Here is a 26,026-nt window from a genome sequence, read left to right on the forward strand (position 1 = left end):
CCCCTTTCCCAAAAAAAAAAAAAAAAAAAAAAAAAAAAAAAGAGAAGACAACTGCTTCGGTCCATTTTCTCCCCTCAATTAAACTGGATAAAGTGAAACAGCTTTCCTGTTTATTTCCTGTATCCTTCAGTCTCACTCATTTTCAATACGCTGCTTCTATCTAAGAAGGAAGATGTGATAGTGGGATTATTTAATTCCTCTGTGTATATTCTCATTCATATTCTCTCTCTGTCTCTGTCTCTCTGTCTCTGTCTCTCTCTCTGTCTGTCTCTGTCACTGGAACTCACAGGACAATCTCAGATGTTGTTCCTGCCTTCCATCTTGTTTGAGACAGGAGCTCTTGTTTCCTGGTGTGCATACCAGGCTAGCTGATCCCAGACCTTCCAGGGATTTTCCACTCTCCACTTCCATCTCACTGTCAGAGCACTGGGATTACAGACCAACACTACTGCTTCTGAATTTATGTAGGTTCTAAGGACCCAAACTTAGGTCTTCAGCTTACACAGCAAGTGTTTTACCTACTGAGACACTCCCCAGCCACCACCATACATATATCCTCTTGGTTGAATGTTCCAAGTTGGTAATACCAGAAAAATTAACCATCCTAATGGAGGTGAGAGTCACTTTTAGTCCCTCAGTTCTTTTGCTTAGTTGGCTGTGCCCAACTAAAACAGCTACCACCTATTTAGAAGGCCTAAATCCAAGGAGAACAAAGGACCAAGCGCACAGAAGCGAATATTTAATTTCCCATTATTATTAGATGTTTTCTTTGCAAAACACAACTTCCAGTTTGGAACCTGATGTTATAGCTACATTAACATCCCTGCTTATCACCTGGATATGTTGTTTATCCTGGGCAGTGGTCCTCAGACTTCAGCAGGTAACACAATCACCTAAAGGTCTTGTTAAAATCTATAATGCTGGGGCTGGAGAGATGGCTCAGCAGTTAAGAACACTGACTGTTCTTGCAGAAGACCTGGGTTCGAATCCTAGCACCCACATAGCAGCTAACAACTGTCCTTAACTCCAGTTCTAGGGGCTCCTACAGCCTCTTCTGTCCTCCATGGGCACTGCATGATACAGGTGCACTTACCTACATGCAGGCAATACACACATAAAAAAATAATAATAATAAAAAAATAAGATATTTTCCAAAAAATCTATAATGCTATGATACACTCATAAAGATTCTGTTTTACTGGACCTGGGGAGAAGGTATGAATGCATAAGTTGCCAGCCCATGCTGCTGGTCCAGAGACAACACTTTGAGAGCCTATTATTTACAGCCATATCTGCTTACATAAGGCTTCAAAAACTTGAGAGTGCTAGGAGCTAGGGCTACAGCTCAGTTGGTAGAGGGCTCGCCTAGCATGCATGAAGCCTTGTTCATGCAAGGCCTTGAACAGACCTATGACTACATAAAGCAGGCATGGTGCTACATACCTATAATCCCAGCCCTCAGGAGATGGAGGCAGAAGGATCAACAGTTTAAACTCATCCTTGGTTATGACCCTGCTCCCCACAAATAAAAGCTCAGTATTCCATTACTTGAATGTTAGTTATTAAGAATATTTTATTTTCAAATGTCATTTTCCTTTTCAATTTGAAAATATGTGTATGCCTCACCAAATAATACCAAAGTAAAATTAATTATGGTACAATTAGTAAAATGGGAGTTAATCCCACACATACTCTCAAAAAACATAATGGCACTATACAAATATAAATAAAATGTGTGTTCCCGAAGTCCATATTAACCACTTTGACTATCTGTACAAAGTTCACCAAAGAAACTCACTCGGGGGCTAGAAGGATGGCTCTGGAAACACTGGCTGCTCTTGGAGAGGACCCTGGCTCAGATTCCAGCACCCACACAGCAGTTAATAACTGTCCATAACTCCAGTTCCAGGGGATCTGACACCCTTTGCTGGCTTTTGAAGGCACTGCATGCATGTGGTACACTTACATGCATACAGGCAAAACTCTCATACACATAAAGTATAAATAACATTTTTAAACAAGAAACTTATGTGGGATGAGGCTGCTGAGTGGTTAAGGCAATGGACTGCTAAAGAGAAACTCAGCTTCAATTTTTAAAATATTTTGTTTATTATTTTTGTTTTATGTATATGAGTGTATTGCCTGCATGAATGTAACTGCACCCATGGCATGCAGTACCTGTGGAGGTCAGAAAAGGGTGTTGGGTTCTCTGGGGCTGGAGCTACAGATGGTTGTTAGCCACCATGTGGTACTAGGAACCAAACCTGGTTCCTCTGCAAGAAAAACCAGTGCTCTTAAAAGCTGAGCCATCTCTCCAGTCCCCCAACTTCAAATCTGCCAAGTAGAAAACAAAATTATATGATATTCCCTAGAAAAGTACTAATCAGGACAAAATGAGGTAAAATGGCCAACACAATGCTCACCACACAGCAGACTTATAACAGCAGTGATTACAATAATTATCTGAAGACTTACTGTGGGCAAAGACTACTAGGTACCTGACTCATAAATCTCATTCAATTATCAAAACCCTCTGAAGAAGGTATACTGTTATTCCCGTTTTCTAGAAGGATACAGAGGCATGGAAACATTTAAGTAACTAGCTCAGCATAGTACAGCTGTAAGAAATACTCCAGAATTTGAACCTAGGCAGTCTGCAGAATCCAAGTTCTGAAGCAGTATACTTAAGATTCTGCACATATCACTTGCTCCTCTATTTGTTAATTAATTAAACAGCACTTTAACGTACTGCCATAATATAGACCTTACAAGAAAGTTAATCTCATGATGTCATATTGACATATATTCTTATTTTTAACACTTCTCAATGAAAATAACTTGGCTAACAGACAAATCTAGAAAAATAGTGTACACTGCTGAAAACCAGGAGAGCCGTATTTGTAATGACCACAGAAAGCTTGGCATTTACCCCTTTCACTTTTCTTTCTGTTGGAAGGCAGATTGCAAATAGAAAACCATCTCCCACCACCTCCCCTCCATATTGAACATGAGGAAAAGGAGAAGGCCAAGCCTGCACTAAGCAGAGCTAGGAGCAGCTTCCCTCCTAGCTAGAGGCCTAGAAAGATTAAGTAATCCTGAAGAAGACAGCTACAGCTCCTCACCAGATTTTACTGTGGTAAGATATGAAAAGTGTAGTGAATTAAAGCTCTTCACATAATATAAAAGAACAGCACTCTTGAAATACAAACCTGTATGGACCTATGAGGGGCTGAACACAGACACTCAGAATGATGATATAAGGTGCTAAGGTAAGAGGTATTTTCTTGACACACAGATGAATGTATTATAAAATATGTTGCAACGCCCAGGAAAGGAAAAATATTCTGGAACTATAATATTTCTGTAGAAAGGGGCTCCTCAAAGAAGCAGGGAAGAGCCTACAGAAAGAAGAAGGGAAGGTCAGGCACAGAGATCATCTGATGAAGGTCTTGGTGGTCACACCTACAAAATAGCATTTGATGTTCTTCAAAGTATGCAATAATAAAAATCTAAGCTTAAAAAGTAACACGCTTGTTCAGGTTTGTCTCCCTAAAGGAACAGGCTGAACTCTCATTTGAAAGTTCCTCTTACTTGAATTCCAGAAATAAAGCCAACATAAACAAAATATCGTATGTAAAATAGTCAAGGCATTTTTAATGTGCATCACAGGTAGGCTGTATGTGATGTTTCTCAAGGTCACACTCACAGCAATTCAGGTTAGGAAACTTTAAATTTCCCATCCTGGGAGGACAAATTCCTGCCATGTTCGGGACCAGGGTCTAGACAGTGTCAAGGCTGCAAAACTAACCCTTTGTCTGCTTTCAAGTGCAACAAAGCACTCCTGTTTTCTTATCCTGAAATCACAACTGTTTATAGACTGGTTTTTAAGTTTAAGTATGACATTTAATAAACTTATCCGGGGTTTTATTTTCATCTAATTAATCTAATCAAACAAATTTAATGTCATGTCCAACTATAATATTTAGACGGTCATTCATGTTTGCTGTACTTGCTTAGAGTAAATCACTGATTTAATGACAATACATAAAATAACAATATAAACTATTCTGAACTACTTAGTCTACCTAGGAGAATAATGTTGACTATATGAATATTGTCTAAGGACAGGATTTTGTTACACTCACTCTAGCTAAAGAAAAGTAGTTATTAGCCAGCAGTTACAGATTTCAGGTAGCTTTATTATAAATGATTTGATCATGTGATCCTTTACTTAGTTTTAGAAAACAACTTCTGGATTAAAAAAGTCAAAAAGAAAAATTATCTCAATATAGTTCAGTACAGTGAAGAAATACAATACGCTACTTGGCACGTGTCCACATGAAAGAGTCTGGCTCCCAGATGCTTCTTGGCAACCCACAGTGAATTCAACAACATTTAAACAACTGACACCATGCACTCACAGCACTGATGGACAGTGACCAAAAACAGCGGGAGCCTGTCTGGGGGTATTTTCTTATGCTGCAAACTAAAATCCAAGCAAAACAAATCATAGACACACACGTACACATTTCATTGACCAAAAAATTCAACATGGTGTAGATTGCCCTCTTTAAAATAGATGCCATCAAAATTACATTATAATCTTCAAATAAGGCATATTACTTCCACAAAAACTCAAAATATCTCAATATTTTATTATATTAGTTCTTGAAAATGAGAATATAACCATAATACTGTTACCTATATCAAAAGTACAGAAATAACTCCAGCCAATAGATTAACGATCTCCATAGCTCATTTTATAATACTATGAATATTAACATCCATGACTTTCTAAAGTCTATGCCTATTGCTAGCAAGTGTTTCCATTCTGAATCAAATGAAATTATATTTGATCATTCTTAACCTCCAAAAATAACACTTTTGTAAGATTCAAGGATAAATTAAAATTTTAAGATCAAATTTTGACAGCCAAGTGGTAGCCTAAAGTCCCATAACATCTATGTTTCTTTATAACTGGCCCATAAGTATATGATTTAACTGAACAGTCTTCTTTCTAAGCAAGAATATGTTGAGTACAATCTATATCCTACTATAGTATACAGTCAAGCATAAACAAATATTCTTAATATTTAATATAGAATTAACTGTCATAGATGTAACCAAGAGTGAAGAAGCCATGATACAAATGAAATTACTTTGTATGATTTTTCCTATTTCCAGATGACAAGTTTCTTTGAGACGATATTCTCTCTCTTAACACTGAACAACTTCTGTCACATAATGTTTATGTCATGTAAGTTTTACAAATGAATACTGTAAAAACTGCTCTACTTTCTGGGAGAAAAAGACTGACACAGGAGGTAAAATAATTGACTTAAATAAGGACTTTAGTTGACTGGAATGCTAACTCAGTTTTAAAACATATTCTAAAATTGTCACATAAATCTGATTTAATAAGACTTCAAATACAAATACATATTATTCTTAGCATATAAAATTAAAGTCTACATTTGGATCTGGTTGAGTTTCTATTTTAAAATTTTTCAGTAATTTTTTGTATACAAAACATCATTTTTACTCTAAAGTGCACTAAAAAGCTACTTAGGATCATCTACTTTATAAAGTCAACAAATATTTATGATCTCTTCCATCATAAATTCAACCAGATTTTCTTTTTGTCAAGAAGTAATTAGTATTAAGAACATAAAGTCCATCAGTGCTCAGGACACACCTAGCATGGAGTCTTGCCTATAGTAAAATGCAAGATTTTGTTTAAATTGAACTGAAGATTATAAATCACATATTTATAATTAAATGTCTACTGTAGGGTCTTTGCAATAATCAATTACAGCTAAGACTTCAACCTTCAGTAGCAATATGGGCAATGGCTAAGCAGAAACAAACCTGACTTGCTCTGCTTGCTCAAAAGGACATACTGACTGTGCAAGATGGAGAGGGGCTAGAGTTGCGTATCTGAGACAAAACCCTGGGTCTCTGATGAGCAGAGAGCTGCAAGTGAGAACACCACTACCCCAGAGAAGCCGCGAGAAGCTTTTTGTGCTTCTAGTTCTCTGGAAAGTATTAGGATTTCTGTGAGAAATCAAAACCCACAGTTGTACAACATGAGGTCCAAACTTATATAACCTCAACTATGATAGTCACAAGCCAAGAAATTTAATATAACTGTGAAACTGTTAAGGCTCTGGCAGAAACAAATGAAGAACCATCACGGAGGAGGAAATCTTCCAGAACCCATGGTGCACAGAATTCCTTGGGGCAGTAAACTTGATAAGCTTACAGTACATGGGGCTAGCAGAAGAGCAGCCAAGGAAGCATGCAATTCTCCTGTGTGGTCAGTTCTATTAGAAGTCCACACAGAATGCTAAGAAATTATGTGAAAGTCCAGGAAAATGTAACTCTTAATTTTCATTTATTTGCCAAACTAGACATGTAAACTATACTGTACATTAGCTTTTCTCCCACAGAGGACGGACCGCTTGTGAATAACTGCTGGGGCTCTGAACCATCTGTTTTTAATGTCTCAAGCAATAGGATTTCATCCACCACTTCCTTTGGAAAGTTTTTTTTGTTTGTTTGTTTTGTTTTGTTTTGTTTTTCCTGAGGGTTAAAGGGCAAAAACAAAAACAGGTATAACTGTTGAGGGATTTGATAGCTGTTTTTCAAAGTTTTCTGTTTAATGACTCTCGAAATTTTCCACGAACAGAAATTTCCCTCTTTGGCTGTAACACAGAACATGCTCTAATCTGGCCTCGTCCAAATATGTACTAGCTGTCCACATCTAAATGTGTTTAAATGGATTCCTTTATGGTAACCATCATACTTTCATCTTTGGAATGCTCTAGAGGTGATGTTCACAACCATATACTGCTCTCTGAGGCTGAGTAGTGCTGAAAAAAATAAGTCCTTTCAGATGGCCAGAGGCTTAGTTTGGAACTTTGCGCTCTATCAGTTTCTTGTTTGTCTCTTTTCATTGGTTACATTCATTTCTAGCTAATTCACCCTGGCCCACATTTGTCGCCACTGTCTAGCACAGTGCCTGATTGACATAAAAACTTCCCAGTAGGGCCTAGAAAAATCATGGTTAAAAGTACTGGCTACTCTTGCAGAGGACCCAACTTGGGTTCCTAATACCCACATGGTGGCTAACAACCATCTGTAACTCTAGTTCCTGGGGATTTGACACCCTCTTCTGGCCTCTGTGGGTCTTACATGCATAGGTGCACTTAAATACATGCAGGCAAAACACTTGGATACATACAATAAAAAATAAATTAATTAAAAATAATCCCAATAAATATTGCATGATTAATTGAACTACTTATGCAAAACTCAAATATTTTCTCATTTGATATTCTACCCTTTTCAGCCTTCCCTTAGATGACCTTTTCAGAATGCCTTTAAATGAATGCTAAGCTATCAGAAGAGAGTAAACAACTGTACTGAAGTTGTATATACATATCCATGTGCTTTGGGGTTACTGTCCTTTACACCTGTCTTAAGCAATATAGGGATAGATGGAGTGTTAATGACCTTTACCTTGACCCACTTTATCAAGTTCTTTCTAATTTCAGACAGAAAAGGCTGAAGGGGCAATGAAATGAGGTTATCTGGTAGATGGGAGAATGTAACAGGTAATGTAGAATCAGGCACAGGACTTGTGAACAGCTGTGAAAAGGCAGGAAAGAGTGGGAAGGAGACTGGAGAAACAAAGACTTGGGCAGGCCACAGCTGCTATTAAGACCACAGCTGTCCTCTGTTCTCAGGACTCCAGCAATGTCCACTAAACCAAAGTAGCAACTGGAGAGGTACTGTTGAAGCATTCCTCCCAAGCATTCATCTAGTCACTATTAACCTTCCCTCACCACTCAAGCTGCTTGTGCAACTTATCATATCCCAGCTCATTTTTAAACACAAAACTCACCATGTGCTCATAAGTTACAACAATCCTCTGGTATCTCCCCCATAGATGCTGGCTTTCAAACATTGGCTGCAGGCCTGTGCTCTTCATATCTACTCTACCTATGGCCTCAATGAACAAGGGGGAGCATTTCCTGGAGAACACCTCATTTGAGATGACTAGTATGCCATAAGGAAACCAGCTAGTCCTGTTGCTCACAACAGGATAATCTACCTTAATGGTAAAAAGACTGACAGTACTATATTACATACATTTATCTGAGGCTATGCTCACTGAAATGGTAATATTAGATTTTAAGGAAGTTTTGGAAGATCAGGCATACTTCACTATACCACTGATGGTATACTGTTTGGCAATCATTCTTTTAGGTTTCTGAATAGTTGATGATATTAGGAAAAAGATTATCTTAGCAATACCTTCCTAGTTTCTCTTAATTTAACTAATGCATCCTCTAAAGACAGCACTACTTAAGGTATTATTCATTGAATTCTTAGGAGGACAGCACTATCTAAAGGATATGCTAAGTAAAATAAGGCTTGGTCCTTGCCCTTGAAGAGCTTGTAAATATAATAAAGATAAGTTATAATGATCCACCTGTTTTCTTATTTGCCAAGTAGTTACATGAAAAGTGAAATAACAAGTCATGCAACAGGAGATAGTGATATAAAAACAAAGCAACATGGTGGCATGTGATTGGTTCTCAAATGATGGTGTTATGGAAGTTCAGAGAAGCAGAGGCCATTACATTCTGGGATAGACAGAAGAGGCGTTTAGGGTAGACGGGATTTGACCTGGGCCTACAATGAAGGGACAGAGAGGGGAATTGGGGTTGGGAAAGGATGGGATGTCTTGTGGGAAAACTAAATCAGTTTGTTGAAATCGCATCCTAACAGGGACTAGGATAGACTATGAGATTTCAGTCAGGCTGCAGAAGACCTTTGAAAGCAAGGGCAGGGAATGCATGCTTTAGCCTACAGACAATGGACAGTCATTCACATTTTGAAGCAGCAGAAATATATAACTTAAGAAACTTCTGAATTCTTTTAACTTGAAGATAGTTTCCTCGTTAAATGATTTATGAAGGAGTTCTGAATTCTTTTGTATGTGTTATTTCCAAGCAACAGATGTTCTAGATAGGTTCAGAATACTAGAGGTAAGATGATACTACGTTTGTCACTACACCATGATAGTGTACTGTATGCACCATCCTATACTTAGGAAAGTACTGAATTATGCCCAAAAAATACACAGAATCACAACACCATTTTAATTATTTGTAATGAAATGACCACAAAATTCTATCTGAGTGGATTAGAGAAAATCTTATTTTTACACTGAAACTATAGAATGGCACAGTGAATATACAGACTCAAAGGTGTTTGTCATAGTTTCTGAGGCAGTGACTGTGAAGACGAGTTAGGTGTGAACAGAGAAAGCATGGTAAGGTGTATAGTATGCTAGACCTTGGAACTGACAGGAGTGTATTTTTTAGTTCTTTCTATAAATTTCATGTATTTGTTCCTGCAATCAGGTTACGGTGCACTTGAGGATCTAGGCGATAAATCTATCACCTCAGCATCTACCCCATATCTTGCATATAATAGCACATATTAGAAAACACAGATTGATCATGGACTGTGTGAATGGAAAAACGAAAAGTCAAATCAATCAAAGCTTTATCTATTTGCTATTATCATTGAATTAGTTCATCAACTTAAGTATACAAAATGGATCCTCAGTTTGATCAAAGAAAGAGATACACACAGGAAGTTGGGGGAGCACTCAGGAGCCCCTGTGATGACCCACACGAGAAATCGTGAAACCCTGTGTGCACAGACAGCCGGAATGGATGGTGCTTCTGAGGCAGAAGCCATAGTAACTGACAACTGATCTGACTTGGGGAGGCATGGTGATCAAGGAAGGAGTCAAAGACAGGTTTGAGGTATTTTACTGTTAAAACTTGAGTGACCACTGGTACGGTTATAGAAATGGGGCGGGGGGAAGAGTAGTATTAGTAATGAAGACAGTGAATTTGATTTAAACACAAGCTTGATATGACGGCCCCTGGATGAAATGAGGCCAGAACTTAGAAAGGTGAAGATGTGAAGATGACATTTGGGATTTGATCTGTTTTGCTTTCACAGTATCATTTTTTACATGTCTCAGTAAATGCTTATAGTGAAGGACAAGGTGGTTCTTATCACATTTCTAAGAAGCTTTATAGCCTTTGACTGAAAATTTAACCTCCAGAGTCAGAATACCTAATTTCAAATCTTAATGCCATTTCCCAGCTTACACTCTAAACAAGTTATTGCCTCTGAGCTGCAGTCTCCGTATCTGTAAAATAAGGGTGCAGTAGTCCTTATGCCACACAGCATTCTTTATTAAACGAGACAGGTAAAGAAAGCACCCAGTACATATTAAGGGCTACCCATGATCACAATTACATTCTTTTTATCAACTAGCTACCCAGTGAAGATATTTCACTTTACTCACAACACATACATCTACACTACCTGAGAGAGTGTAAACAGAGGAAGAACTTCCCATCCCAAATTTTCATTTCATTAGCAACATCACAATAAGCAGCATCTGATGTAGTAGGCAATCTCATATAATTATACACATGATCCTTACTTTAGAAATTCAGCAAACATCTCTCAAGTGCCACTAATTCTGTTCTACAAGTGTCCTGCTTGAGCTGGATCATATCTACCCCACCCCCAATCTCATCCTAAACTCTCCCTGCTTGGCTCCCCGAGGCCCTTCTCACTGGTTCCCAAACACCCAGTACCTGCAGGCTGAGCCTCTGTGTCTAGGGCTTTCTGTCTGGAAGGAACTTTAGCTTTTTTTTTTTTTTTCCAGTTTTACCAAAGAGGTTTCACTTTAAATGCATTTTTCCTTGGCTATGGAATATAAAACAGTTATTCCTCCCCAAGTCATCCTCTTCTCTTCCTTCCTCAAAAATTCTTACAACAATCTGTAATTAATGTTTGAGACCGGGCCTCTTTATTTGGCCAGACTGGCCTTGAACTCACTAAGCTCCCACCTCAGCCTCCCTAAGATGGGGACTGTAAGTGTGCACTACTATACCTAGCTCTGTAACTATCTTAACAGAGAGCAAGCTTGTCATTTTTTTTTTAATGACTAAATTCAGAGCACCTATAACAGAATCTGGCATTCAAATAAATATTTGCAGAATAAATGAGGTACAAAGGTAAGACAAAGCAGGAACAAAAAAAAGCGTGATTATTTTAAAGAAATAAAAGATAAATTGGGAAACAGCTTGAAGTAATCAGAATCTTAGCTAAGCATCAGGAAATCAAAGGGTACTGAGATGCTTCTTGTTACACTGTGAGTCTGAAAAGTCCTCTACAGGCTCATGTGTTTGAAAAAGTGGTCTCCAACTGGCGGTGCTGTTTGGGGAGACTGCAGTACTTTGGGACATGGGGCTAACTATCATGGGGTTTCTGGGGTGTAATGGAGCTGAAGAAGGGGATGCTGAAGTTGACAGCAGCTTCTAGTTCTAGCCTGAGCTCCCCTGTGTCCAGTGTGCAGCCATGTGAATGAACCCGACTACACGCTCCTGCTGCCATGACTCCAGCCACTGTTGCCACCATGCCTTTCCTACCAGCATGGACTATACCCTCTAAACTGTGAGGCAAGATAAACTGTTCCTCCCTTAAGTTCCTTCTGTCAGGTATTTTGTTAGTGTTTTTAAAAAGTAATTAATATACTCTTCATAAATATTGTATTTATCAAGAGGAAAGCCAACAGAAGAGTCAGTTTCGAGACAAAGGAGTGACATCACATTCCAGAGCTCCCATCATATCCCCAAGACTGATGACTGGAACAGCACTAATGACTTGGAAAAAGCCACTTTAGTTAGGAGTAAAGACTGAAAAGTAACATTAGGGGCTAGGTATGAACAGGTAAAAAGACGCAAAGACAGGGAACAAGGTCAACACACTAAACAGGAAGCACTGTGAAGGTTTAGCCATGAATTGAGATCAGGAAAGTGGGAAAGCAGGCCAAACAAAGAGGCAGAAGATTCAGGACCCAGCTCCAAACAGAGCTCAGAGAGGCTCCTTGAGCCTCAACTACTGTTTCCTTGTTATTCTAAGGCCCATCTCAACTTCTGTACTCAGGAACAAAGGAGCCAATGGATAAGCAGACATGGAGTTGTTAGCTCTGTGTGAGAATTCTAATGAAGTTCCCATAACAAGGACCAAATCTATGAATGTTTCCTTTGAAGCAAAATCAAGGTAAGCTTAATTAAGTTAGATTGGATTTTTTCCCACTTTGATGAAAGCTTTGCATTACTCAACTGCAGTAGTTGCTGAGGCCAGAAATAAAGAGTGCTTCCATTTATCACTGACATTTTCTTGAACTTGGCCATTCTTATTAATCACAGCTTTAGAGTAAGCAGCAGAGCACTCTTAGGAAGCTGATATTCCCAGCTTACCTGCCTGCAAGAAGAGTGACACCTGATACTCTCCCGGTGCAGAATTCCTCTACATGCACAAGTGCCCATGTAGCTGTGCATATATGTGGGGGGAAGTGCAGTGTGTGTGTGTATGTGTGTGCTGTGTATAGTGTGTGATGTGTGTGGTATGGGGTCTGTGATGTGGAGGCTTGTGGGGCGTGGGGTGTGTGGAGGTGTGATATGTGTGTGTGGTATGATGTGTATGCTGTGTGTAGTGTGTGATGTGTGTGGTAGGGGGGTGTGATGTGGAGGATGTGTGGGGTGGGGTATGTGGAGGTGTGATGTGGAGGGGGTGTGTAGGATGGGGTGTGTGTGGAGGTGTGACGTGTGTGTGTGTGTAGTGTGGGGAGGTGTGATGTGTGTATGTGTGGGTTTCTGGGACCTAAAGAAGCAAATCATTTCTGTGTAGCTACTAGAAATTTTCTCCTAGTCTGTCTTCTGAAAACATGGAGGAGTTAAAAACAAAAGCTGGCCACAATCTGTTTATACATAGGAAGCAAATCTTATCTAAAACATGAGGATTCCAGTTAGAAAGTCTATTATGAAGTTAGTTAGAAGCTGTGCCTTAACCTAACCAATGTGATTTCTTGGTGGTAAGTGGTAAGGGCTCAGTTGTGTACAGACACAAAACCCACAGTGTGAATACTTGACCTTCTGGCACAGATTCTTCATCTAAGGTTCACAGAAAAATCTTAATGGCTCAGCCCCATTAATGTAATTTTTCTTCTTGCTTTATAAACATCAGCGTTTTTGTTTGATTAGTGTGGCTGACATTTGCTTACCTTCTGGCTCAGAAATTTTAATATGTATCCTATTGGTTCCCTCAGCAATGTAAATTTAAATATGTGAGTCTGAGAATTTACAATTCAGTGGCCAAGTAATATAAACAATCAATAACTTCTAGTGACTCTATTAGGTTCTTTCAAAAAAAAAAATCTGATCTCTTTTTAGAGGGTCCTTTTTCCTTGTCAATTTTCTATTCCTTCTTTCGTCTCTACATCATTCAAGGTATACTTTATTTTACAGACTGCTCTTTGGATTGCTTTCTTAACTCCAGTTCTTAGGTGATCGTGTTTCATTTATTACCACATCCCCCTAAACATGTTTAGAGCATGATGCTGAAAATTCTTATCTGCAGTATCCTCTTTCAGAACTACATATTTCCACTGCGATTTCTTCTTTTAACTCGTGGCCTATTTAGGAATTTATTTTCCAGCCTCCAAACAGAGTAACATCGGTGTGTTTTTAACTATCTTAATATAAGTATTGGTTCCTAATGAAGTTTCACTGTAGAAAACATAAGTCTGTGATCATCATTAGCATCATCATGTTGTGGTTTGGGTAACAGAACAAGGACCTTGCACATGCTAGGCAAGTGCTCAACCACTGAGCTGCATCTCCAACCCTCTGTAAAGAATGTAATCTTTGATCCAGATGCCTTGAAATTTGTAGAGACTGAAATATTAAATTTATATGTAATCAATTTCCATGATCATTCTGTGTATAATGAAATAACATATATTCATTATTATTTGTAGTGCTGGCTTATATCTTCTTTTAGACATACTAGATCAAGTTTAGTAATTTTGTGGTTCATATCCCTATCCTTATGAATTTCTGCCTCTCTGGGCCAGCCAGTTACTAAAAGTGGTATGTTAAAACTGTGACTGAATTTCTTTCATTTTTATGTTTTATATTACTGATTGAAGTTTGTGTGGTCAGCTACATTTGAGGTTTATCTGATATTATTATTAATCATTATTCTACTGCGTTTTTTTTCTTGCTTTGTGTCTTAAGTTCCACAATGCCTGCTATAGTCTTCTTGGGTAGGATTGTCAGGAATATTTTCAACCCTTACTTTGAAACTTTCTGTGTAGTTTTATTATATCTCTTATAACAATACTGCTGGGCTTAAAAATCTAATACTTTCTTTTTATAGATTTACCAAGTTACTTTTATGATTACTTGTATAGTCTTATTTTTAAGTAGTTTCTCTTTGCTTCTTTTTTCTCATTTCCTGCCTCCTTTCTGGTTTGATACATTTGTGTAGTCACTTTTTATTTTCCCCTCTCTTGCATGTTTTCACAAGTCTATACCTCCAACCTACCCCAGCTAACTTTTTAACTGTTTGCTAAGACAATTAAAAAATAAGGCTTACTTAAAAATAGTAAGTAAAGTCACTGGACACATTTTTCCTGTACGTACTCTGGTCCTTGTATTCTCCATCTTTCCTGTGCATTCACTCTTCAGCTGAACCATAGTTAGGAGTGGAGCTGGAATTCAAAGGAATGTATGTTTCTCTCCAGAGTCCTTGCTCTGGACCACAACGATATACTAGTCACAGACAGAATGGAAGGCATTCTGGGTGTAAGAGGTTTCAGTCGATGGAGAGGAAGAGTAAAGTGGAGGATGGCTTAAAAGTAGGCATCAGGATAGACACGAGGCTAGTTTTAATATTTCCACTGGACAGGATTCCTGTGCCAGAGAAACAAAAACAGCTAACTCATGATACATGAATACAGCACATACATGCAAGACATGAACAAACATGGGAACCTAAGGGTTCTAAATCCACAGCTGGATCAGAAGAGGCAAGGAAGCTGCATCTTTCAAGGCCTATGTATGGCCAAGTAGGGGCAATGCTTGGCACATAATAGGCACATGGGAATAGTTATGGCCTAAAGAAAATGAAAGAAAGCAAGAAATATGGAAAGGAAAAGGGGATTAACAACAATAAAAGAATGAGAAAAAAAGAAAAGAAAAACAAAGGAAGAAAATGAAAGTTCAGTCGCTCATAATGGAAAGGATCACATTTTTGTTGAAAATTAATACATGTAACAGCATTTTTTAAATGGGCAAAAGAAAAAGATAAAGATTCATACCATACTGTTGACAATGTTCTAGAGTAGGGGCAACTTTTTTTCTTTTATGCATATCAGCAATAAGTATGTCTTAGTCATAAGCAAAGATTTAAAAATTAAGACCTAGCAATAACAGACAGGGATTGAACTGAGAGTGATAAACAAGTAACCCACAGTGTGGCTTGTGACATATACTCAGGTGAGACTCTCTTTGCTGATCCTCTTGGAGGCTGTCCTCATGGCTCCCTGTCCACCTCCAGGGGCAGAGACCAGCTCAAATCTGCAAGCTGTCTTCTTAGAGATAAAGGTCCCATAAGGAGCTCCATTCCTCAAGCCACTTGTCAGACTCCAAGCATCTGTTCAGCTTGAATCTCTCTCTAGGATGCCCCCCCCTTTAGATAAGGGCAGCCTCCAAGCTACTCATCTCTCTCTCTCTTAAGCCTCAAAAGAGCTATCCTATTAAAACAGGCTATACCAAGGATCTATACATCTACCACCTCAGAAAGCTTCTCCCTTCACTAACAGTGCATCTGAGAATAGGGAAAATGTTTCCTTATGCTTTTGCCTTTATTCATTTAGGTCTTTTTCATTTCCTTAAGGTATTGCCCCTAGAAGGAAATAGAGACAGATAAGTTCAGCTGATCTATGAAGACCAAGGAATATCCTATGCAAGCCTTGTTTATACGTGTAGGATCTATGCTGTATCCATAAACAAACTCTTTTTAAAAAATATTTTATTTATTAATTTTTTTATGTGTATGCGAGTATTGCCTGCATGTAGTTAAGTGCACCTGTGTTGTGCAATGCCCGCGGAAGACAGAAGAGGCTGTCGGATCCCCTGGAACTGGAGTTATGGACAGCTGTTAGCTGCCATGTGGGTGCTAGGATTCGAACCCAGGTCTTCTACAAGAACATTCAGTGTTCTTAACTGCTAAACCATCTCTCCAGTGCCCCCATAAACAAACTTACACAGAACTTGAGTTATGAATCTTTATAGCTAAGAGATAAAGACTAAGGGGGATAAATCAAAAGCTGCCTTTTATATCCCTATGGCAGGGTTCACAACCTCACTACCACTGACACTTTGAGCAAGATAACTAGTCATTACGGGGCCTGTCTTATGCACTTTAGGATGTTTAGCAGCATCTCTAGCCTCTACCCACTAGGTATCTGTCATACACACACATATACATACACACACACACACACACACACACACACACACACACACATGCACGGAGAGAGACAGACAAATAGACAGACACACAGACAGACAGAGACAGAGGTGCACCCTGGGAGTAAAACTCTCCCCTGGTTGAGAATCACTGACATAGCTTTGATTTGCAAAGATGGGTTATTCATCTTTCCACCAATGGAAATCTGTGTTTTGCATGTACATAGATACTTTGGGGCTTAATACGTATTAAATTATTTCATATAATGATGACAATGTGTTTGCAAGCCCAACAGCAAAGTAGAAAAAGGCTACAGGACAATTCAAACTATATTATAAAGCTTCATATCATTATTATAAACTAAGCAATGTACATAACATTAAAAGCCCATCTACATGGGCTAGAGAGATGGCTCAATGGTTAAAATCACTTGCTGCTCTTTCAGAGGACTTAGGCTTGACTGCCAGCACACACATAGGGAAGCACATAACTGCCTAGAACGCCAGCTCTAGGGGATACAATGTCCTCTTCTGATCTCCATGGGCACTGCATGCGTGTGATACACATTCAGACAAGCAGGCACATACACACATACACATAAATTTAAAATTAAAAACACATCTATAGTCACCAAATATGAAAATATAAACAAACAGGGTATAGCTCAGTGGTAGAACATTTGCTAGCATGCACAATGACCCAGGTTCAATCCCCAGCATAGCAAATATGTGTGTGTGTGTGTGTATACATTGTTGAATACACACATACACACATGCGTATATAAGTAGATACAGAAACGAACATTGTATGTATACAGTGATTCTAATTTATGAGTGTTTTCCTTATTTTTTCAATGACCAGATAATCCTCTCAGCAGAGTATGAAGCTAAAACCATATTAAAAAAAATGGACTCTAATCTAGTAATCTACTTGGGAGAAAATATTTATCATTCTAGATATTGGGAGACAACATATTTTGTAACTTTGTAATTCAGTGGCTTAGATTTAAGAAAAAAGGATGCTAGAAGGCTTCTTGTATTAACTGAGACATTAAATACACTATGTTTCTGTGAAAGTTAACTAACATCTATCCATTGTATTCCAAAGAAAGAATGAGAAAAACTGTTTGGTGAAGTCAGGACCTACCATCACTTATAACAATGTCAATACTAGAGGTCCCTATAACCTTGATATTAACTTGGTAATATGAGCAATGAAAAAGAAATAAAGATAACATCTATTTTGAGGGTTTGCAACTACTTATTGATTAAACTTGCATTTGTACCCACTTGCTGGAAACTACTTCAAATTCAAGTACTTAAGCACTGTTCTTTTTATGCATACATATCCAGCCTGTTTTTTGTGTTTAATTTTTAAAATTATTTTTATTTTATGTGTATGTGTATTGCCTCCATGTATGGAAGTGCACCTGGGTCATGCAATGCCCATGGAGGTCAGAAGAGGGCATCGGATCCCTCGGAACTGGAGTTGTTAGCTGCCATGTGGGTGCTGGGATTTTGAACCTGGGTCTTCTACAAGAACATTCAGTGTTCTTAACTGCTAAACCATCTCTCCAGTGCCCCCATAAACAAACTTACACAGAACTTGAGTTATGAATCTTTATAGCTAAGAGATAAAGACTAAGGGGGATAAATCAAAAGCTGCCTTTTATATCCCTATGGCAGGGTTCACAACCTCACTACCACTGACACTTTGAGCAAGATAACTAGTCATTACGGGGCCTGTCTTATGCACTTTAGGATGTTTAGCAGCATCTCTAGCCTCTACCCACTAGGTATCTGTCATACACACACATATACATACACACACACACACACACACACACACACACACACACACATGCACGGAGAGAGACAGACAAATAGACAGACACACAGACAGACAGAGACAGAGGTGCACCCTGGGAGTAAAACTCTCCCCTGGTTGAGAATCACTGACATAGCTTTGATTTGCAAAGATGGGTTATTCATCTTTCCACCAATGGAAATCTGTGTTTTGCATGTACATAGATACTTTGGGGCTTAATACGTATTAAATTATTTCATATAATGATGACAATGTGTTTGCAAGCCCAACAGCAAAGTAGAAAAAGGCTACAGGACAATTCAAACTATATTATAAAGCTTCATATCATTATTATAAACTAAGCAATGTACATAACATTAAAAGCCCATCTACATGGGCTAGAGAGATGGCTCAATGGTTAAAATCACTTGCTGCTCTTTCAGAGGACTTAGGCTTGACTGCCAGCACACACATAGGGAAGCACATAACTGCCTAGAACGCCAGCTCTAGGGGATACAATGTCCTCTTCTGATCTCCATGGGCACTGCATGCGTGTGATACACATTCAGACAAGCAGGCACATACACACATACACATAAATTTAAAATTAAAAACACATCTATAGTCACCAAATATGAAAATATAAACAAACAGGGTATAGCTCAGTGGTAGAACATTTGCTAGCATGCACAATGACCCAGGTTCAATCCCCAGCATAGCAAATATGTGTGTGTGTGTGTGTATACATTGTTGAATACACACATACACACATGCGTATATAAGTAGATACAGAAACGAACATTGTATGTATACAGTGATTCTAATTTATGAGTGTTTTCCTTATTTTTTCAATGACCAGATAATCCTCTCAGCAGAGTATGAAGCTAAAACCATATTAAAAAAAATGGACTCTAATCTAGTAATCTACTTGGGAGAAAATATTTATCATTCTAGATATTGGGAGACAACATATTTTGTAACTTTGTAATTCAGTGGCTTAGATTTAAGAAAAAAGGATGCTAGAAGGCTTCTTGGATTAACTGAGACATTAAATACACTATGTTTCTGTGAAAGTTAACTAACATCTATCCATTGTATTCCAAAGAAAGAATGAGAAAAACTGTTTGGTGAAGTCAGGACCTACCATCACTTATAACAATGTCAATACTAGAGGTCCCTATAACCTTGATATTAACTTGGTAATATGAGCAATGAAAAAGAAATAAAGATAACATCTATTTTGAGGGTTTGCAACTACTTATTGATTAAACTTGCATTTGTACCCACTTGCTGGAAACTACTTCAAATTCAAGTACTTAAGCACTGTTCTTTTTATGCATACATAATACTTTCATTGAAAAAAATTATAGCTGCATTTTACTTTATATTCCATTTTAGATGCAAATAGTTAGGCTGAATAAATTTAAAGTTTAATTGAATGACAAAAAAATAAAAACATCTTTTCCTGGTTCAGAATAGTCCAATCTGTCATTGCAATAAAAAAATGAATTCACACTAAAAAAAAAAAAAGGTTAATGGAGCAGAAATTTGTCTTCCTGCTGTATGTTGCCCTCGCTCCTCCAAGTCCACTTACCAGAAGACATTTCAAGAACAATCCTGTGAATGTGGCACATTACTGCTCGGTTACCCAGCTGGCTCAATCTATATCCTGAGAAATTTTTTGGTTGTTGTTTTTTCTGCACAATTTCCTGACACTTGGGGGAGAGCAGTCAAGTGATGCATGAGTGGAAGAGAAGAGCAAGCTGGGCTGGTCCTGGTCTCTACAGCAATTTCCCAAGATTGTGTCCCTCCTTCAAGGGTCAAAATCAGACACAGTGTTTCTCTGTGATTCTGAAGGAAAACTGAGCAATAAATTCTGAAATTTATGTTAAGACAAATGAACTCATTAATATGTTATTGATCAGTTTAACATACTTTCGCTGATATATTAGTTGTGAAAACAAAAGTATGTCATAGTGATATCATAGTGTATGCAAATCTAACTGGCCTATGCTAATAAGTAACAAAACATAAAAGACAGCTAAACATTAGGGTATTTGAGGAAAAGCCAAATACCTTCATACTCCCCAGAAATAACATCCCCTCAACTCTTCTGCACATGGCATAAATCCCCTAAACACAAAGAAACCAAATAATTTATTCTTATTCTTTTATGAAGTTAGTTAAAAATTAATGAACAAGAAATTAAAGAGACTGCGCTGCAATTAAGTTAGAATATTCTAACTGAAAAACAATTACTGTGAAACTATTTACATTCTCATAGAATTATAAACATTTCTCAAGGAATACTTTACAGCACAACTTTTAAACAATGTTTTCTTCTTACTCTTCAGACTTAAATATTGAAGGCTGATTTTACATTAAAAAATACACTTACTAGAGCAAGAGCTTGACTTTTCAGAAAAAGAGCTTTGCAATTTCTAGCAGCATGCTGAATGTTCAGATTGCTTTTTCTTCACATACATCTGTAAGCCTCATCTTTCAACTAAGAAGATAGCTTTTCAACAATAGATAATTGACAGAAAATTGTGTTGAAATGGCATATTGTTTAATTCTGGGAACACAACCAGTTGGATTTCAGAGATCCACAGCACTTTGTACAGAACTGGACACAAACCAATAGTTCACAAGTGTGCTCCACACTTTCCCACTGCTCTCATCCCTCACCTCAAAATTCAAGTTTCACAAAACCAGTGAAAGCACAAGCTTTTTTGAAAGAGATGCTTTTTAAAATTAAAGTTACCTTCCTAGTTTTAAGTATTTAAATAAACAAAACTTTTAACTCTGAGATAACTTCAGGGCCTTCTCTATGAAACATTCCTTCTGTAGCTGAGGGTTCAGCTTGACAAGACTGCTGAGTTGTGCAGATGTTGAAGCGGCTCTTGGTCACACTGGGGAAGAAAGGAGCAGGAGACATTCCACAGCTGCCTATAGCCACTCTTTCCCAGAGGCACAGTTACAGGCTCTAAGCTCAATCACTTTGTACAGCCACGGGGAATCCCGGGCAGAAGGAAAGCAGTCTCAGAGCAGCTTAGATTTCTCCCAGTACTACAGCAAGAAATAACACTGCTTTAGAGAGGCAGTTCTTTCCAACATTATGTGGCCTCAGGCCCCCCCAAAAAGTGTATATGACAGGGAGGAGGGCAAAGAAAGAACATTTGCAGTGAGAGAAAATTAAAAATGCTTCATAGTTTTAAAATTTGAAGCTACTTACAGGAGATAGTCCTTGGATCTCCATTATGGAAATAACTGAGTATTTCATCTTTGCTCTAAATGATCTTTTTTCTTTGGATGGTAGAGAGAGAATCATGACGTTAAAGAAACAGAGAACGCTTACTTCAAACTGTAACATAATACACTCACTGTAAAGTTTTAAAGGGGTTAATGTGTGTGACAGTAATATGATATTTAAAGGTACCATACTTCAGTTTTATATCGGCATGCATTCTCAGTCCTGTCACAGGTTTATTCTAAAGCTTAAATAACTGTGTTAATGATAAAACCAAGCAGCCAAAAACTATTCTTCCTTACTTGAAGGGAACTGATGCTATGGCAGATGTCATTTCCTTAGGATAAGCCAGAAGGGTGGCCGGGGGTTATGAGCACACTGCTTGGCTACATAACAATCACAAAGACCACTATTTTCCACCAAATTATATGTTTTTACTGATCATCTTCCTCCAGGGTAGTAAAATACAATTCATAGATACAAATATACTTAGTATATTAGCTATAATTATTATAACTAGGTCAGAACATCACTTAAACATTTGTAAGAATTCACCAGATACTATAATGAAAATAATGATTTTACAATTTGCTGTGGGCCTGTATGAGCCAAGCACTATGTCCAATCACCTCAGTTGCTCCTTCCAGTGATATCATCCTCATTTTATAGGTGAAAAAATTGAGTTATAAAATCATTGAACTAATAAGTGACAGCCAGAATTTAAACTTTTTATTCGAAAGTATGTTGTAGTTATTATGTTTTACTGTGTTGAAAATGACACTTGTCTATTAATTTGGAACATGCTAAATATTTTAAAAATCAATTTTACAGACTTATTAAATTGCCCTGGTCAGAGAAAAATAGTCTTTGTACATGAAATGTTGGTTAGATCTCATATAGTTTATAATCCCCTTTTCTTTACTGATTTTTCTAATAAGCAGAAAAAGGCTAATTTTAAATAGCCTTTTGAGATTGTGTTTAATAACACAATCTCAAGTGTTGTTATATTCCAAGAATTCTAAACTTTAGATGCTTATTTTTCTGTTTTAGAAACTATCAAGAAATCAATAGATAATTAGTTTTGTTATAAACCAGATACTGAAGTTTATAAGCACTATACAAGACCTGAACTTTTACAGTAAGAAAACCTTTGATTTCATATTACTACTACAGTACTAATTACTTAAAAACAAACAAACAAACAAACAAACAAACAAAAAAACCACTCCTCAAGCCTCAAAACGCCTTTGTTTACAGCTCAACAACATTCCTCCAAGACAAGGCAGCACACTACAGCAAGGAGGAACAGAGAGGCAGAGCTGATGACACATGGGTGTGCATGAACTTCTGCTTAATGCAAGTTCCAAGATGTACTAAGAAATGATGTGTGAGTTGATGGAAAGAACTGTAAGGCAAGTCAATTTTTTAATTAAAAAATTATGTAGCATAAACAATGCTAATGAGCCAAAAGTCTCAAGAGATGAGGACTGTATCTGCCCTATCATCAGGTTCCACTCACTTTTCCTAAGTGTGCATCCACTCACTTGAAATGCCTCAAGCAGAACCCTTTCTGTAAGAGTTTTGGAGATTTTCTTTGCCCTTGTTCTTAATAGCTCACCATTTTGTACTCAAGTTGTCAACCTGATGGCAAATTATACACATGCATGTACACATGCACACACACACACACAAATTTGGACCACAAGAGCCATAATCTCTTTAAGTAAATCACCACAAAATAAATACCTGGAAGTTCCTCATAAATTTCATCATCTATTGGCTGATTACTTGTTGGCAGACCGCTGACTGGAAGGGGATGATCAACGTCATCGTATAATTCTCCTCTTTCATCATCATCCTCAGGAATAATATCAGATCCCATGTCTACAAAGCACATTTCATGAAACAATTTTAAAAGAATGCAAAAGAGAATTTTAAAACCTTACTTCCTAAATAAACACAATTCTACAAACTAACAGCTATATATTCACTATATTCTTGATCTAAAACATTTTTAAAAATTGTTTTGTGTGTGTATTTTAAAGTTGCCCACTGTTCCAAGGGAATATGCTTTTACCAGTCCATTAAATGGACTATCATCAGTCAATAATCTCTTGCTCCTTCTCACAGAAGTTGGTAAGTCTTTGTATATGAAAACCCAAATCACACCATTACTTAATATTCAAGGATTGTAATAACAATGTTCAATTGATGCTCTTACCTTGTAATACAAATTTCAGCTGCTGGACCCATTCCTCAGCATCTTTGGGAGAAGAGGCTGTAAACTAACAACAAAAAAACAAAATTGAAAAACAAGAATTGAAATCAATCAGTAGAAACTGAAGGTGTGCTGTGTTCTTATCATTTCTTAAAACATTAGCAATTCCTTTCATGTCTAGTGGTACTTTTCTTGCAAGGATGCTTCTTATAATGTACAGTTAATTTTGACAAATTTACGTAATTGAAGCAGAGGATGATGGATTTGAAACTCTGATCAGCAGCTGGCAGCTGTGCAGGAAAAAAAGCTGCTTCTCTTCATCAATGTCAAACACAGAACCGATGAACAAAATTTGCCCTTGACAATTAGAAGACACCCATGAATTTCTTTAGACTGCTGGATACAGTTTTCTTAAAAATGTTCTTGTCAGATTCCAACACACTACCTGACAACTTAATTAACTGGCTTTCAACTGCAATCTCAGACATTTAAAACTTATTAAACATACATTCCATATTGATGCCTAGCTGATAGCTCGAGTTACAGAGCTGATGTGCGTCTTTATCTTCATTTTCTCCCACACCCCTAAGCAATGCAACATGCATTAACACTCTACTATTCTTCCTCTGATAATTTTATTCTTTCTGCTATGCAATTATTTTAGGAAATCACATAGTTCTCTTTAGGTAGATATAAAATGCTACATGTAAAGTAATTGAAAAATTACAGATTAACTTGATCTTTGGCAAGGATATATCACTGGAACTAATCTGAGAATTTTAATGTATTTCCTCTTTATATGAATGTCCAATGTACAAAACAGTATTTTTTATTGTTAATATGTCAGGAAAAGCTGTTTTAAAAAATGCTAATGTTTCTATAAATGAAATCAGAGTATCTTATCAACTTAATTTCAAGGCAACATAAAAACTCCAACCTGATAGGCACGTTTATCAGGAGCACAGATTTCAAAACAGCAATCTTTCTTTCCATCCTTCCTAAGGGTGTTATTCATTCTGACATCGTAGCCATCTACTGCAAATTCACCTTTCTGTTGTTTGTCTATAGGAGATAAACCCAAAGTTAAAATTTCATTTAGTACAGTGAATATAAACGCTCGATTGGCTCTTATTTCGATTTTCTTTGTCAATACTCAGAAAGAGTATTCTTGTTCAGATTGCTTTAGAAATAGAATGCTTTAAAATGTTCTTACATGTCATTTTTAATTCTAAAACATGAAGATACTTGGGATGTTGGGATTTATTAAAAATATCTTAGGGAACCAAAGGAACAGGTCTATAGATGCTGGAAGTACAGAAAAAGATTCTTATACATTGGGAAAAATTTAAAACTTATAATTTAGAATTTGCTAGACAAACCTACTATAAACACATGGTTCTTTCAGCTGTAGGAAACCAGTGGTAAAATTTGTCTACTTGATACTTGTCTTTATTTACCATTATGTATTTTCCTTATCCCTCAACCCTGACCACCACCACCAAGTAAGAGGCAGACCTTTAAAGCAAAACTTCTCTTTCAAAAAAAAAAAAAAATTCTAAATTTTAAAAGCAAACAAAACTACTAACTACAAAAGAAATGTCAAGGGAAAGCAAAGCATTTGGATGGAAAGAAAAGCGAAAAGCAAGAATAGAAACATTAATTGCAAAAACGAGGTTTGTTGGCCAATTGGTGAACAGTGAACTAGTGAAAGCCCACTTGAATCTCAAATAATAAAGAGCCAAAGGAAAGATGGCTTGAGTTTGGTCAGATATTATTTTAAAGACAAATAAAAGAGAAATACAACAAAGGATTTAATACTGTGAAACTAAGAAAGCTGAGGCTGGAGAGATGGCTCAGAGGTTAAGAGGTTAAGAGCACTGGCTGCTCTTACAGAGGACCTGGGTTTGATTCCCAGCACCCACATGGCAGCTAACAACAGTCTATAACTCCAGTTCCAGGGGATCCAACACCCTTTTCTGACCTCTGTGGGCACTTCACAACATGGATGCACTTACATGTAGGCAATTCACACATACACATAAAATAAATTAAATTTTAAAAATCATTTTAAAAAAAAGAAAAACAGCTTTCTTTCTTGACTCATTTGTGGCATTTTGATAGGGAAAAAAAGCTACACAGCACTAGGTTTATTTCTTTTTTTTAAATTATTTATTTAATAACCACACAATCAGAAGAAGCATTTCATTATAACAGCATTGACATATTCAATAACAATTTCCAGAGCTAAGATGCATCTCCTTCAAAATTGGCTGTAAATTTTTAGGTTTATCATTGAATTAATACAGTTATACAATATTGTACTCAGT

General features: G+C 37.3%; 1 protein-coding gene across 3 annotated transcripts in view; it reads right to left on the bottom strand.

Annotated features, from left to right (window-relative positions):
• Skap2 (src kinase associated phosphoprotein 2) overlaps positions 1-26,026 on the bottom strand; it is a 185,937-nt gene that overhangs the window by 33,736 nt on the left and 126,175 nt on the right. For all 3 annotated transcript variants that reach the window (XM_029567538.1, XM_008841498.3, XM_017800234.2), the window contains 3 exons: positions 24,637-24,761; positions 23,703-23,766; positions 23,228-23,365 (listed from right to left, as the gene is read on the bottom strand). In XM_029567538.1, the coding sequence (XP_029423398.1) occupies positions 23,228-23,365; positions 23,703-23,766; positions 24,637-24,761 (327 nt within the window). The remainder of the gene's footprint in view (positions 1-23,227; positions 23,366-23,702; positions 23,767-24,636; positions 24,762-26,026) is intronic.

The sequence above is a fragment of the Nannospalax galili genome, unplaced genomic scaffold, assembly GCF_000622305.1.
Source record: "Nannospalax galili isolate Female #2095 unplaced genomic scaffold, S.galili_v1.0 scaffold158, whole genome shotgun sequence".
Lineage (NCBI taxonomy): Eukaryota > Metazoa > Chordata > Mammalia > Rodentia > Spalacidae > Nannospalax > Nannospalax galili.